At 43.4% G+C, this 15,385-nt stretch overlaps 1 protein-coding gene across 2 annotated transcripts in view; it reads right to left on the bottom strand.

The window, feature by feature from the left end:
• The window catches only part of RABEP1 (rabaptin, RAB GTPase binding effector protein 1), a 165,766-nt gene that overhangs the window by 92,987 nt on the left and 57,394 nt on the right, over positions 1–15,385 (bottom strand). Inside the window, exon 1 of one of the 2 annotated variants that reach the window (XM_045516452.2) lies at positions 2,093–2,412. The exons of the other annotated variant lie outside the window; for it this stretch is intronic. Within the exon in view, the coding sequence (XP_045372408.2) occupies positions 2,093–2,397 (305 nt within the window). The 5' untranslated portion in view covers positions 2,398–2,412. Of the gene's footprint in view, positions 1–2,092; positions 2,413–15,385 lie in introns of those variants that run through there. 2 annotated transcript variants of the gene reach the window in all.

Here is a 15,385-nt window from a genome sequence, read left to right as displayed (position 1 = left end):
ACCCCTCCCCCAGTCCCAGGTCCTGAGATACAAAATGAGATAGGATTTGATCTGCCCATCAGCCCTGGGGCCCTAGGAAGGGCAAATATGATCATCCCCATCTTACAGCCATGTAAGATGGTAGGCAGGAAACTGATGACAGGACCGGGGGCTGGCGGACGGGGCGGGGTGGGGGGGGCACCTGCAGCTTCTGGGGCTGGGGGTTAGCACACAGTGGCAACCGCGACCTTGGCTTTCACCGTATTGTGACGTATTGCAGCTAAAGTGGGCCCGGTGGAACACAGCTTCTGATTCTATTATCCGGTTTGCATACCCTTCAAGCCTAGACATGAGGCTTACAAAGATAAACAGATTGAAGATAAACCAATAAAGCCAGTACGAGCCCCAGACTAGGAAAGGGCAGACCTGAAGCCTTTCCTACGCCTGGTAGAAGTCCTTCTACAGCCAGGAGACGATGCAAAAACGATGATGAACTAATCATATCTGACAAAAATCTGGCAAACGAGCAACACAGCAAGAGAGAGAGAAATTATCAAATAGGCTGTTCGAAATACATGTTTATATTAACAATGCCTTTGACCCTGAGTGTATAGTCTGTTTTGAGAAAATAATAACAGTCGTATGAGTAATTATAAATAAGTAATGGGAATAATTGGTAGTATGTAGTCTACCAATTGGTAGTCTCTCAAAAATGTGTTGTTGTTAATCACCTAAATATGGAGATCAGTCGGTGAGAGCAAATTTCTTACTGAATCTGGGAATAATCTTAATCCTCCGCAGCACAATGTCTGACCCACGGCAGGTGCCCCCGAAATATGTGTTAAAAAATATTTGATGGGGGAGCATAAGATGGGGATGATCATATTTGCCCTTCCTAGGGCCCCAGGGCTGATGAGCAGATCAAATCCCACCTCATTCATATCTCAGTCCATCTCCTATTATTCTCACTGCAAGTGCCCAGCTCCGGCCTCACTTCTGATCACTTGGGAGGCCTGCATCACCTCCTTGCTGGTTTCCCCACCTCCCAGCTTTCTCACCTCTATTCCACTCTGACTCAGAGCCATCCTTCTAACGTGCCTAAAACCTTCGGTGGCTCCCCGCTCCTAGCTGGATTACAACCCACATTTCTTAGCCAGGTATACAAGGCCTTCAAGAAGACCATCCTGCCAATGTGCCCAGCCTTGCCTCACCTGGTCCCAAGCCCCCATCCCATCTCCCTCTTGATGCCCAACAGCCAAACTACTTACAGCTCCTTGAAGGTATCTCCAAGGCCATCGGTCCTGATGGCCACCTGACACATATCTCTGTTTATTCCTTCTAGTTCTTTGGACTTGAATCTAAATAGTATCTCTTCCAGCAAACCTTCCCTGACTCATCCCCTCCCAGATCTGGGCTGAAGACTGGCCCCCTTAGGGCCCCTGTCACAGTGTTTGTAATTTCTGGTTTTGTTTTTTGGTCTCCACTCCTTGAAAGCAGGATGGAGGTCTGTGACCAGAGCTTCAATGAAGAGGCTTCATTGAATACTTGCTGCATGGATAACTGGATGAAAGAATGAAATACTTGGCTTGGGCAGGGTATTTCAGACACCCATTTATTGTTATGATGTCAATCAAAGGCTCCCTGCAGATTCCTCACTGAGGAGGGTGAAACTTGCAGGAATCCATTCCCTGGGGACATCAGTCACGCTGCATGGCCCTAACCTTGCCTCCAGCTTTGGGTTTGGCCCCCATCTTTCTCAGGACCCTGCTGACTCCTACAGATACATCTGCTCTTTCTCTATCATCAGATTGCAAACTTGTGCCCAAAGCACCCTCCCTGCAGCAAGGGTCTGGATCTACAGGCTTGGGGAAGTCTTGGTCTTTTGCCCTGAACACACACAGGAAGCCCGCCAGGCAGGCAGGCAGTCACAGTTATATTTAGATTTCTGTCACCTGATGGGGTCATCCATTAATCAGGGCACAGTGGCAGCTGTAGCATTTCGGGAGTAAACGGAGGTGGGATCGGGGCAGTGAGGAAGGGGTAGGAAATCTGGGCATTGCCTCCAGGCTTGTTTAAGCAAGACATAGGGTGAGGATGAAAATGCGTGGCTTACCTTAAAGCTGGAAAGATGGAGGTCAGACCCAAGCGGGTACTGGGGCTTGAGGGAGAAATCACTGCCTGGCTCAGGCAGGGGAAAGGCGTCATTTGGGAGATCAGTAGGAAGAATGGCTCAGCTGGTCGGGCCCCTTTCCTGCCCTGGAGGCAGGCGGGGGCAGGATCTTGTGCCCCTTCCTGTCTGGCGAGCTGTGGCTGAGTGAGTGGCTCCCTGACAGGCAGTAACGCCCAGCTGCGGTCAGTAGAGAGAGCTGCGGTCACCAGGCCCCGTCCACAAGGGAGAAACCAGAAAGAAGCGGACATGCAGGATTTTTTTTTTTTCAAACCTCAAAGGCCTTCCTTGCCGCAGATTTGGTTTATTAAATGACTGCCCTGGGAGCCAGGGAATGGGCCCTAAATCGGTTGCTTTCCTTCCTTCTAACTCTAGAATCCATCCCCACTCTTCTGATGGGGCCACTGCAACCCTGGCTTGCCCCCTCCTCCCGGCTATTCCAGACCCTTCCCCGAGGTTCACTTTTCTACAACCAAATCCCATCTGAAACACCTAGTGCTACCCATCACCTCCAGGTCACCGATGTCCCTCAGTCTGGCTTTCAAAATCTCCTGTGTTTGGACACCCAGCCTTCCCCCCCCCCCCACCTTTTTCTCAACAGCCTTCCTAAGGTATTAGTGACATGAAAGAAATTGCTCAGCTTTACACAATTTGGTTAAGTCATGACATATACACAAATATATATCCCAGAATCCAACACCACAGTCAAAATAATGAACATATTTATCACCCCCCCGAATTTCCTCATGTCCTTTTGTCATCCTTTTTTCCCACTCCTCCCCCCTCCCACAGCAACCACTGATACACTTTCTGTCACTATAGATTAGTTTGCAATTTGGGGGGCTTTATGCATAAATGGACTCAAACAGCACATGCCCCCTTTTGTCTGGCTTTTTTCACTCCACACAGTTATTCTGAGATTCATCCCCACCAGAGCGGGTATCAACAGTGCATTTCTCTTTTTTGCTGAGTTTAATATTTACCATTGTATGAATGTATTGCAACGTGTGATCCATTTACCTGTGGACGAATATTTAGACTACTCCCAGTATTTTAGGGGCTTTTCTTCTTTTCTTTTTCTTTTTTTTTTAAATTTTTTACTGGAGTGTAGTTGATTTACAATGTTAGTTTCAGGTGTACAGCAAAGGGATTCAGTTATACATCTACATACATATATATTTTTTCTTTTCATATTCTTTTCCATTATATGTTTTTACAAGGAATTGAATGTAGTTCTCTGTGGTATACAGTAGGTCCTTGTTGTTTATCTATTTTATACATAGTAATGCGTGTCTGCTCCCAGTTTTTGACTGTAAAATAAAGCAGCTCTGAGTGTTTGTGTACAAATCTTCGCGTGGACATAAGCTTTCATTCCTCTAGAGTAAATAAGGGATCCAAGGGGTAGGGGAGATCATAGGGAGGGTATAGCTCAGTGGTAGAGTGTCTGCTTAGCATGCACGAGATCCTGGTTCAATCCCCAGTACCTCCATTAAAATAAATAAACCTAATTACCCCCCAAAAAAATTAAATTAAAAAAAAAGTTCCATTTCCAGGTATTCCCTGTCCTCATCGAGACTTGAATGGTGACTCTTTTTCATTGCTGCCATTCTAATAGGTGTGTAGATGTTTCATTGAGATTTTAATTTGCATTCCCCTAACCACTAGTGGTGTTGAGGATGTTTGCATGTGTTCATTTACCATGTGTATATCTTCTTTGGTGAAGTGTCTGTTCAAATATTTTCTACAATTTTTAATCGGATTGTTTGTTATCTTATCATTGAGAGAGATAAAAAAATCGTTTGTTTTCTTTTCAATTGAGACTCCTTTAAATACTCTGTATCCAAATCTTTATCAGATACAGGATTCTCAAATATCGTCTTCCAGTCTGTGGCTTGTCTTTTCATTCTCTTCACAGTGTCCGGTTCTAATTTTGATGAAGTCTGATTTACTGATTTTTTTTTTCTTTTATGGATAGTGCTTTTGATGTAGCATCAAAGAAATCTGTGCTAAACCCAAGGTCAGGGAGAGTTTCTCCTGTGTTTTCTTCTGGAAGCTGTATAGTTTTAAGTTTTACATTTAGTTCTATGATTCATTTTGACTGTTTCGGTTTTGCTTTGTTGTTTTGGTTTTAGTTTGTTTTGTTTTGTTTGCATACAGATATTCCATGGTTTCAGCACTATTTTTTGCAAAGACTATTCTTTCTTTCTGCACTGAATTGTCTTTGCACCTTTGTTGAAAATCAATTGACCATAAATGTGTACATCTATTTCTGAACACTATTCTGTGCTGTTGACCTATTTAAAGAATTGAAAAACTATCCTTTCTCCAGTGAATTGCCTTTGCACCTTTGTCAAAAACCAACTGACCATATACATGCAAGTCTATTTCTTGAGTCTCTATTCTGTTCCACTGATCTATTTGCATATTTGATACATTTGCACTGATGACACATTTTTTTTTTATTACATGAGCTTTATAGTAAGTCTTGAATCAAGTAGTATGAAGTCCTTCAACTTTCTTCTTCTTCCATGTTATTTTGGCCATTCTAGGTCCATATAAATTTTAGAATCAGCTTGTCCTACCAAAAAAGCCCACTGAGATTTTGACAGGAGCAGTGTTGATTTTGTAGGTCAACTTGTGGAGATTCGACACCTTACCAACACTGAGTCTTTGAACCATGAATATAACATAGGCCTCTATTTAGGATTTCTCTAATTTTTCTGTAGTCTTCAATGCACAGGTCTTAACACATTTTTGTCAGATGTCTCCTTAAGTATTTAATATTTTTATGTTATTTTGAAAATTTTCAATCTCTGACTGATCATCTCTATTATATAAAAATACAATTTAGTTTTGTATTGTATCCTGCAACATTATTAAGCTCACTAATTCGAGTATCTGTTTTGTTGACCTATAGAATTCTAGAAAATTTCTTCCTTTCAGTACTTTTAAATTGTTGTTCCCTTATCTTCTGGATCACCTTGATTCCAGCAAGAAGATTGCTGAAATTTGTGCTTCTCTAGCCATAATGTGCCCTTTTTCTCTCTGGCTGCTTTTAGATTTTCTCTTTATTGCTAGTTTTAAATAGTTTGATTATGATGTCATTTGGTATCATTTTCTTCATGCTTCTTGTGCTTTTGGCTCATTGAGTTTCTTGGATCTGTGGGCTTATAGTTTTCATCAGATTTGAAAAAATCATATCTATTGTTTCTTTGAATATTTTTTCTGCACTTCCTCCTTTTAGGACTCGGTTGCATGTATATTAGCCTTCTTGAAGTTATCCCACACTGTGTTTCTTTCTTTTCAGCCTTTTTCCCTCCACGTTTCTTTGTGGATAGTTTCTCTTACTGTGAGAATTAGAGCTCACTAATCTTGTCTCCTGCAGTGTCTAATCTGCTTTGAACTCCATTCAGTGTATTTTTCCTCTTTAGAAGTTTGATTTGGGTCATATGTGTCTTCAGCGTCTCTCCTGAACACCCTCTTCTCCACTAATGCCATCACCTCTGTCATTCCTGTGTCTCTTTCGAGTGATTGATATTTCTCCCTATTATGAGTTGCAGTTTCCTGATTCATCACATGCTTGGTAATTTTTCATTAGGGGATGTCATTTCAGATAAAATCAAAACCTCTCTGAGGCAATGACATTAGATTGGAGACTGACTATTCAGAAGCAGCCAGCAGCCTTCTTCATCTGGACTGACACTGGTAAGAAGAAAGTGTATCTCCCTTTAATCTGTATTTCCCTGATTACTGATGAGGCTAAGTATCTTTCCAGGCTTGGCCATTTGAATTTTAAAAAGAAGACATTCTTTTTTTTTTTTTTTGGCCCATTTTACCCCTATTATTTTGTGAATCTTTCACATCGATTTGTAATAGTTTTTTTAATATATTAAGGCAAGTAAGTCTTGACACATAGTACAGATATTTCTCACAATTTGTCTTTTGTGTTTCAAAGTTGAGCTCTTCCCTACGCCTGAAAGGCAGCTAATTCTTACTCTCCGTTATTCCAACCTCCCTTATGATGCTCCATTACTCCCCAAAACCCTTATCACCTGCCATATTACATATTCATTTGTGTTATGTTTTCTTTTGTGATTGTCTGCTAACTAGAAAATAAACTGTATAAGGGTAGAGATGTATCTGTTTTATTTACTGTGTGTCCTCCGAGCATCAAGAACAGGGCATGTGATAAGTGCTTATTAAATATATTTTGGGGATTAAAAGTGTTCATCTTGTTTTAATGTAGTTTTTTTTTTTTTTCATTAAAATGGATCACCTTTTCCATTATGATTTCTGACTCTAAGATATCGTTCCCATTTCAAGAATATTTGTTTTATTTTTGCTTGTTTGGGGTATTTTTCGGGGGGGGGGAGTAATTAGCTGCATGTATGTAGGTATTTATTTATTTATTTATTTAATGGCAGTGCTGGAGATTGAACCCAGGACCTTGTGCATGCTAAGCATGTGCTGTACCACTGAGCTATACCCTCCCCCCTGAGCCAATGAATTTTTAACGGTTCGAATTTCAAATTTTGTACAAAGTGAAGTGAAACAATAAAAAAGATAAGAGCAGGGGTTGGTGAGGAGAATTGGAGAGAGATTTCTGATCAGGATCGTCTTTCCTTACCTGGGTTCTCAGCTCTCCAGGAGATATCTGCTTTCCTTCGCTCCTCCCCTGAACCCAAAGACCTGAAATTCCCATGGTTTCTGGGCTGGGGGAGCAGGCTGGGTAAGCAAGGTTCCGCCAGGCTCAAAGGCAGCTGGGCGAGTCTCTAGTCTGACATTGAGCCAGTGTGGTGGTGAAGGGCGCCATCTGGTGGTAGACATGAGAATGCCTCCAGACGCTCAGTAATTTATCCTTTCCGTTGAGAATCCCAGGAAGACGCTGGATGGAGGTTGAGGCAGGGTTTAAATGGATGAGCCAGGCTTTAATTTTTCGAGAATCTCTTCAGCTTAGGGGGTACTGAGATGGTTCCTTCCCCACCTCAGCTTTGGGGGTGCCAGGGCAGCAATCACAGGCAGAGCTCCCCTGGTTGCGCTCCTAGGGACTCCAGAATGTCCCATGCCCGCAGGCAAGGAATTCCCTCACAGAGTCCCCAGATTCCTCCTTCAGGGTCAACCTTGTCCTTTCCACTTCTGGAATGTACATCCCTCCATTCAGGCCCAGCCCTCAGGGCCTCCTTCGCCTAGAGAACACCCAAGGCAGCCCCTGGTCTGAGTGGTCCAGCCTGGGTCAGACTGCCTGAGTGACCCTGGTGCCACATGCCTGCAGCTCAGCCTGCATCTCCACACTGTGGCTCTCCTGCCCACGGCAGCTCTGGGTTCGAGCCTTGCTTTGTGGCTTCCCCTTCCTGGCTGCACCTGAAGCCAACCCTCAGCTCTTTCACATCAGTTTCATTGTAAAATTCAGCAGTGATTCAGGCAGTAACAACGTAACAACTGAAGCTCTAGTACCTTCCAGACCTTTGCTCGGTCTTATTCCTGAAGCCCTTCCTCTCTCAGAAGCTCCACTGACCTACCCTTCTTTCTAATTCCTTTGCCTCAACCCTGCCATTTCTCATGTAGAGGGGGTAAAGATTGGTTCAGTGGATAACTGCATTGTCTAAATTCTAGAGGTTATCCCTCTGAGCTTTCTGATCCCAGTTCACTGTAGTGTAGAGATAACTGGCAGCAAGATGAAAATAATTCTTATCTATAGGTATGGAAATTCTGTCCTGTCCCTGTTTCAAGAGATTGAAATGATTTTCCTCCCGCCCCACCCTCTTTGTGGAAAAACCGGTTTGGCTCAGCTTTGCACATTCCTTTCAATACTCCTGGTCTATAAATCTGTCTGTTCTTTGGGTTTTCTTTTAAGTCTGCTCGAACACCTGCCTGGTTATCTCATGGATTACTTAGTAGAATAAAATCTTTAACATGTGCTTATTTTTCCATCGGCAGGAGATTCATGATTTTGTCTTTGATTGAAAATAATCTTTGAACACTGAACTGGGTAGGCTCTGCACCCAGAAAAGCTCAGCTCCCTGGCATTGAGACCTGGAGAGGTCTCTTATCAGGGGGAACAACAGAAGTGACTGGGTTCCTCTTCAGTTGCCCTCTGGCCTCTGGTGGAGATCTCACCTCTGTGTCCTGGTCCCCACAGGGAGCAGCATGTGGGACTGGTGATTGTGTCATGAAGGCAAAGTTGCGATTTTTCTGGAGCGGTGGGAGGAGGCTTGCTTTGAAAGTTTCCGTATTGTTTTGCCCTAAAGCAGTTCAAGGCTAGCTCCTGGCCATCCATGCACTTGCCAGGAGCTAAAATGGTTGGCTTTTGAAGGCTTTAAAAATGTTTTAGCCTTCTTCAAGAAAAAGTTGCTACCAGAGGAAACATTCTCTGACGTAAATCTTAGCAATGTTCTCCTAGGGAAGTCTACCCAGGAAAGAGAAATAAGAACAGAAATAAACAAATTGGACCTAAATTAAACATATAAGCTTTTGCACAGCAAAGGAAACCATAAGAAAAACAAAACAACAACCTATGGAATGGGAGAAAATATTTGCAAATGATGCAACTGACAAAGGTTTAATTTCCAGAATATATAAACAGCTCATATAACTTAATAACAAGAAAACAAACAACCCAATCCAAAAATGGGCAGAAGACCTAAACAAGCACTTCTCCAATGAAGACATACAGATGGCCAATAGGCACATGAAAAAATGCTCAATATCATTAATTACCAGAAAAAATGAAAATCAAAACTACAATGAGATATTACCTTACACCAGTCAGAAGGGCCAGCATTAAAAAAAAAATCCACAAATGATAAATGACGGAGAGGATGTGGAAAAAAGGGAACCCTCCTACACTGCTGGTGGGAATGAAGTTTGGTGCAGCCACTATGGAAAACAGTATGGAGATTCCTCAAAAAACTAAAAATAGACTTAGCATATGATCCAGCAATCCCACTCCTGGGTATATATCCAGAGGGAATTCTCATTCGAAAAGACATGCACCCCAATGTTCATATATACAATATATATATATATATACACTATATACAATAGCCAAGTCATGGCGGCAACCTAAATGTCCATCAACAGATGACTGGATAAAGAAGTTATGGTATATTTATACAATGGACTACAATGGAATACTACTCAGGCATAAAAAAGAATAAAATAATGCCATTTGCAGCAACATGGATGAACCTGGAGATTGTCATTCTGAGTGAAGTAAGCCAGAAAGAGAAAGAAAAAGACCATATTGCGGCAGAAGGGAAGGGGGCAGGACACAGCCATTCAAGGAAAGACAGCAATTAACACCAAAATGGTGGGAAATTCAACTTCCATTAGGCCTTGAGGCTCAAGATGGTGGGAGAGTTGACTTCTAGTAGACCTTGAGCTTCATTATATGCTCATTGTAATATATTAGCATGATAAATAACATGCCTGCTGGAGCCGTGACATTTCCACGGCTAACTATAAAAGGTCAAAGAGTGGGCGGTAGCCCAATTCCTGGGAATCTCAGCCCCTTTACCAGGGTAGTTGGAATGGTCCTCCCACTTGCTGGCATGTGAAGCTACCAAGCCCATAAAAACTGGCAAAACCATGCCTCTTGGCCTCTCTCACTCCCTTGTCTTTGGAGACAGGCTGCACTCTGTCTATGGAGTTTGTAGCTACTTTTACTTTAACCTGAGCCTCCAACTCTCACGCCTCGTGGCCTTTCTCTAGCCGTTTGAAACAGCCTACACTCTGTACAGTATGTATCTCTCTAAATAAATCTACCTTTAATCTAAATAAATCGCTCTTGAATTCTTTCCTGAATGAAGCCAAAAGCCCACACTTGACAGGGCGCATCCCAAGGACTCAACCAAGACCAGGGTCATGGCCCTCCTCTCACCCTACATTTGGTTTCTTTTTCCTTGCATCAATATTATATCACTCATATGGAATCTTAAAAAAAAAAGAAAAGAAAAAAGAGGATGCTAATGAACTCATCTACAAAATAGAAACAGACTTGCAGACATAGTAAACAATCTTATGGTTACCAGGGGAAAGGGGTGGGAAGGGATAAATTTGGGAGTCTGAGAACTGCAAATGTTAACCACTATATATAAATAGATTTTTAAAAAATTTCTTCTGTATAGCACAGGGAATTATATTCAATATCTTGTAATAACCTTTAATGAAAAAGAATATGAAAGTTAATCTATGTATACATATACATATGACTGGGAGGTTATGCTGTACATCAGAAAGTGATACATTGTAACCGACTATGTTTCAATTTTTAAAAAGTTGCTACCAGGGGCCTGGGTGGGAGGGGGAACGAGGAGTTTGTATTTAACAGGGACAGAGTTTCAGTTTGGGATGATGAAAAAGTTCTGGAGACGGATAACGGTGAAAGTTGCAGACAGTGTGAATGTACTTAATGTCATTGAACTGTATGCTCCAAAATGGTTAAAATGGTAAATTTTATGTTATGTATATTTCACCAAAGTTAAAAAGAAAAAGTTGCTAATTTGAATACTCTTCTGGGTGGGTTCCTGTGGGGAAAGCAGAAATTGGACAAGATTTCACAGCTTTCGTGTGTATGTGTGATTTTTAAAAATAAACCTTCCTCCTCCCACCCCACTCCCTCAGTTCTCAACCAAACAACAAATAATGATGGTGACTCACCATCTAGAATGTTCCACAGAATGGAATGGAGGAGATAAAAAGAAGGAGCCAGCAGTGTGAGGGGAGATGGGTCTGCCTGTCAATAGGATACTCGCTATTGTTCCAAAAGGATTGTTCGGGTAGCAAATGATCTTGAAACCATCTTTGAACTGGCTTAGGCATAAGCAAGAAGGTTTGGTAGGATTCTGGAGGTGCTGGAGGGGTAACAATTTCCTGTTGTTGCTGTAGCCAATTACCACAAATCTGCTTAAAACAACACAAATGGAATCTCTTACAGTTCTGGACATTGGGCGTCTAATGAGTTTTCATATGTTTGCCAATTGCTTGTATTTCTGCCATGAATTGCCTCTATAGCTTTTGCCCATCTATTGGGATGTTTATTTTATTTCTTTTTTTAAAGTTAAATTTATTCATTTCACTATTTTTTTAATTAATGTTTTTGTGGGGAGAGGGAGGTAATTAGGTTTATTTATTTATTAAGTGGAGGTACTGGGGATTGAACCCAGGGCCTCACGCATGCTAAGCATGCGCTCTGCCACTGAGCTATACAATCCCTCTCATTTTATTTCTTATTAGCTTGCGAGATGTTTTCAAATTGGAAACATCAACACCTTCCCCTTTATGCGCCAAATATTTTCCCCATTCAGTCTTCTTTCTTTCAACCATGTATCTGGTTTGTCTTATCCTTCAGAAAACTTTTAAAAATATAATCAAATGTGTCAATGCTTTCTTTTACAGTTTTGGCTTTGTAGCAAACTTAGAAAGTCTTTCTATACCCAGGATAATTTTAAAAAGAAAAGTTTAAAAAAAGAAAGGAATCCATATTTTCTTCTGGTACTCCTCCAATTTCCTGTTTTAAAGTTAAACCTTTGCTCTACCTGGAATGTGTTTTCCTGTAAGAAGTGAGATTGGAATTGAGCTAAGTAGTCTTTCAAAGTGACCAGCCAGGATCATGAAAAAAATAATCCGTCTTTTCCTGATGGATTTGATCTGAAATCCAGCCGTTATCACATCCTAAACTCCCAAGCATCAGGACTCTCCATTGTGATCGCTGGCACAGTTGTCCTGACTGTAATAACCTACCCACTTGTCTTTATCTCCATTGGACTGTGAGTCACCTGAAGATGCGGACTTGGTCCTGTTCAACCTTATACTCGGTGCTCAGCACATAGGAGACACTCAATAAATATTTGGTCAAATAAATGAATACTGACAGATGGGGTCATGCGGCACCATTGATGCTTTTCCCCAGAGGGTCCTACTCCTCCTTTCCCAGTGCGAATGAACAGCCACCTCTCATCTCCACGGAGGATGTGCAGGCAAAGGTACGGTTTCAGAGGCAGTTAGGCAATGCAAGGGAGACTCCTGTGCGCGTGGCCAAACCTTGTTTGCATTTCAGGCTGGGTGAGCTCCCTAGAAAGCCACCTGAGTGGCAGGGCACATGCAGCAAGGCCGTGGGCAGATTGTGCAGTCATTTCATGGACTGGATAATGATTGTAAGTCTTCATGGAGGGGGAGGATATAGCTCAGTAATAGATTGTGTGCTTAGCAGGCATGAGGTCCTGGGTTCAATCCCCAGTACCTCCATTCAAATAAGTAAGTAAACAAATAAACCTAATTACCTCCTCCCAAAACAAAAAGAAGCAAAAATAAAATACATACTTTAAAAGGCTTCATGAAAAACGCTATACTATAGTCCAAAATAGGAACTGTGGTGTTTTCCTTCCTTCGTTTCTTTCTTTTGGCTTAAGGTAGTTTGATAATTTGAACCATAGGGTGATGAGGTTGTTGGATTTTCTGTAAGGGGCTCAATAAGAAGGCATATTAGAACCATGAATAAGAGAGAGTTTTCTATCCAAGTCATGCCACTGTGTTTCAAGACATCTGCGTCCTGGTTCAGTGGAAAGAGCCACTCTATTCACATTTGGGGGGAGGACCTCACTCAGATCTGAGTTTGCCAGATGGAGTGCCTTCCCCCTTGTACCACATTGCCCAACTGTGCCCTATTGTTCAAGGTATCAAACTAGATTGAGCTTCCAGCCTCCACCCTTCAGTGGCCACTCCCTCCAAGGGGACACCTACCACCATGAGGGCTTTCTTCCACACTGAGAACTTCCACCCATTGATTTCGATTCTGTGTTTTGATGCCACACATCAAATACTAGTGGAACCTTCTTTCCTTTGTCAGCAATTTTGTGATCAGAAGGCAGAAATCACAGCCCCTGGATATGTTATTCCTACCCATATGGCCCCCCTACATCCCTGTCTTCAGTTTTTGCTCATGGAAGGGATTAATTGACACCTGTGAAGTGGCACAAAGGGTAAGACCCTCATTTTATATGTGGCTTGGGTGCCTTAGTGAGAAGAAACAACACAGCAGAGGCTGTGTGCCACCTGCCCAGATGTTGACAAGGACACTGAATCATGGGGTGAGGAATGGACTAGATTCCCTTCCAAGGTCCCTCTAGCCAGATGGTCTCTGGTTCTGTGACTTTGAAAGGTCAACATCTTAAGTGTCCAGCCGTCCACTTGAGAGGTCAGGCTGGACCAGAATCCTAAAGAGGAGAAGAACTCTCCACAGATGACCACCAGAGGGTGCCCTCCATTTCTTTGACCCCTGCAGGGAACTCTTTAGCTGCCCAGACCTGCAGGCAGCAGTTCAGATGTGCACAAAGAAGGCCAAACAGACCACCCCAACTTTCTGTCCTCCTCCTGTGGTTGGAAGACAGTGGTGGAGCCAAAGGAAGAGTGTGGGCCACAAGGAAGCGAGCAGGTCAAAATGACCTGGTGGGAGCCCTGAACTTTGCTCTCAGCCTCCATCTGCCAACACATTCAGTCCCCACCAGCCACACAACCATCTGCTACTCTCCAAACACTCTGGAGATGATCCATCCACATTCTCTCCACTTGGTGAGCTCCTACACAATCTTCAAGGCCCAGCTCAAATGCCCTCTCAGCCCTCCCATTTTGTGTTCCCATGGCACCAGCATTCATTGCTTTCAATACTAATTACTCATGTGCCCTTCTGTCCCAGAGAACATGAGTTCTGCCAGGGACAACTTGCTCAGCTCCAAGCAGAGACTTGTGAGCATAGGGCCTGGCACAAAGCAAAAAGCACTGCACCTCACCAGCATTATATCATGTTTCCACCTTCCTCCGCCACTTGGAGAGGTTTCCCTGAGGGCACGGTCTGATGCCTCTCTCTGGGCCTGGGCCTCACGCCGCCCAGCACAGGGCCTGGCAAAGTAGGCTCTCAAGTTTGCTAGAATGAAGTTGCCTCCTTTGGAGTATGTAACTTGCTTCTTCTCCCTGCAGACGGCGTGGCTTCTTTTTTCAGTCTACACACATCTATCAGGCATTTTCTATTGTGCCCTGGATGGACCGAGCTGGGTGCCAGAGTGGGGGACAGAAGTTGAGGAGGTGTCCTGTCCCAGCTGGGAGGAGGAGACAATAACAGAAGAGACACATAGAGCCCAACCCCTGGACCTCCTTAATGTTTATCAACCTCTTTCATTTTACAGATGAGGAAACTGAGGCTCAGGGAGGGGAGAGGTTCACATGGGAAGTTGTTGGCAGACTGAGCCCTTCATTCTGATTTCCTGACACTCCTGCTTGGATTTGCTGCAGGTGTTTTGAGTTTGCTGCGTCACAGCTAAACACAACCGTCCCAGAGGCTTAGCCAGTTCCTTTATTGTATGAATCCATGAAACACAAACCAAGGAGTTCCCATTTTGGTCGCAGAAGATGAGCTCTACCCACAGAAGCAATTGTTTGTTTCTCAAAAGATCATTTAAAATGTGCTCGTAGAGAGGTTTTTGAGCAGCTAAACTTTGGATCGACCCTAATAAGAAAGAACCTAGACTTTGCAAATGGACAGACCTGGGTTCAAGGTCCCTCCCAGGCTGTGCAGAGCTGATTCATGATGTAACCTCCCAGACCCTCAATGTTCTCACCTGTAAAATGGAGATGATACTATTCCAGGTAAGGGAAGACGAGGTGAGATAAGGAATGGAGAACACCAGTTTCGGGCCCTGGTCCCCAGCAGGTGCTCACTAATGGGATTTATCAGTTCTGAAGTGAGCTGCAAATTGTGTGTGTCCCCTCCCAACGCCAAGTCCAGTGACGTCCTGCTGGTAGTTTGAAGTAGGCCACGGTGGGAATAGTTACCTCGTGGAAATTCGCAAACACGACAAATCAGGAATCTGTTTGTTTCCCAAGAGCTGACTGTTCAACATTTACCAGACCTCCCAGAATAGCATCATTATCACTGAGAATAATCATAACTTATTCACCCCGGGCAGACACAACACACACCAGTTTGGCTATTTTTACTGACATGACCGCTCATTTCAGTTAGCATAGTTGATTCCACAAAATGGTTGATTGGTTTCCCCACCCCGGCCCCCATTTCAGGGGCCATAGTGTTGTGTGGAGACTCTACTCAGTCCAACAATCAGCTGGACCCCTTTCTTGATGCGGCCTGTCACACACCCCCCAAAACAGGAGGCCCCCCTCGCCTCCCTGGGCGGAAGCTGGGTCAGCAGTCCCAGGGCTCCCCGGGGTTGGCGAGAGCTGTTTTCC

Source organism: Camelus bactrianus, chromosome 16, assembly GCF_048773025.1.
Source record: "Camelus bactrianus isolate YW-2024 breed Bactrian camel chromosome 16, ASM4877302v1, whole genome shotgun sequence".
Classification (NCBI taxonomy): Eukaryota; Metazoa; Chordata; class Mammalia; order Artiodactyla; family Camelidae; genus Camelus; species Camelus bactrianus.
The sequence above is the reverse complement of the archived record's forward strand: the minus strand, read 5'-3'. Positions and strand labels throughout refer to the sequence as shown.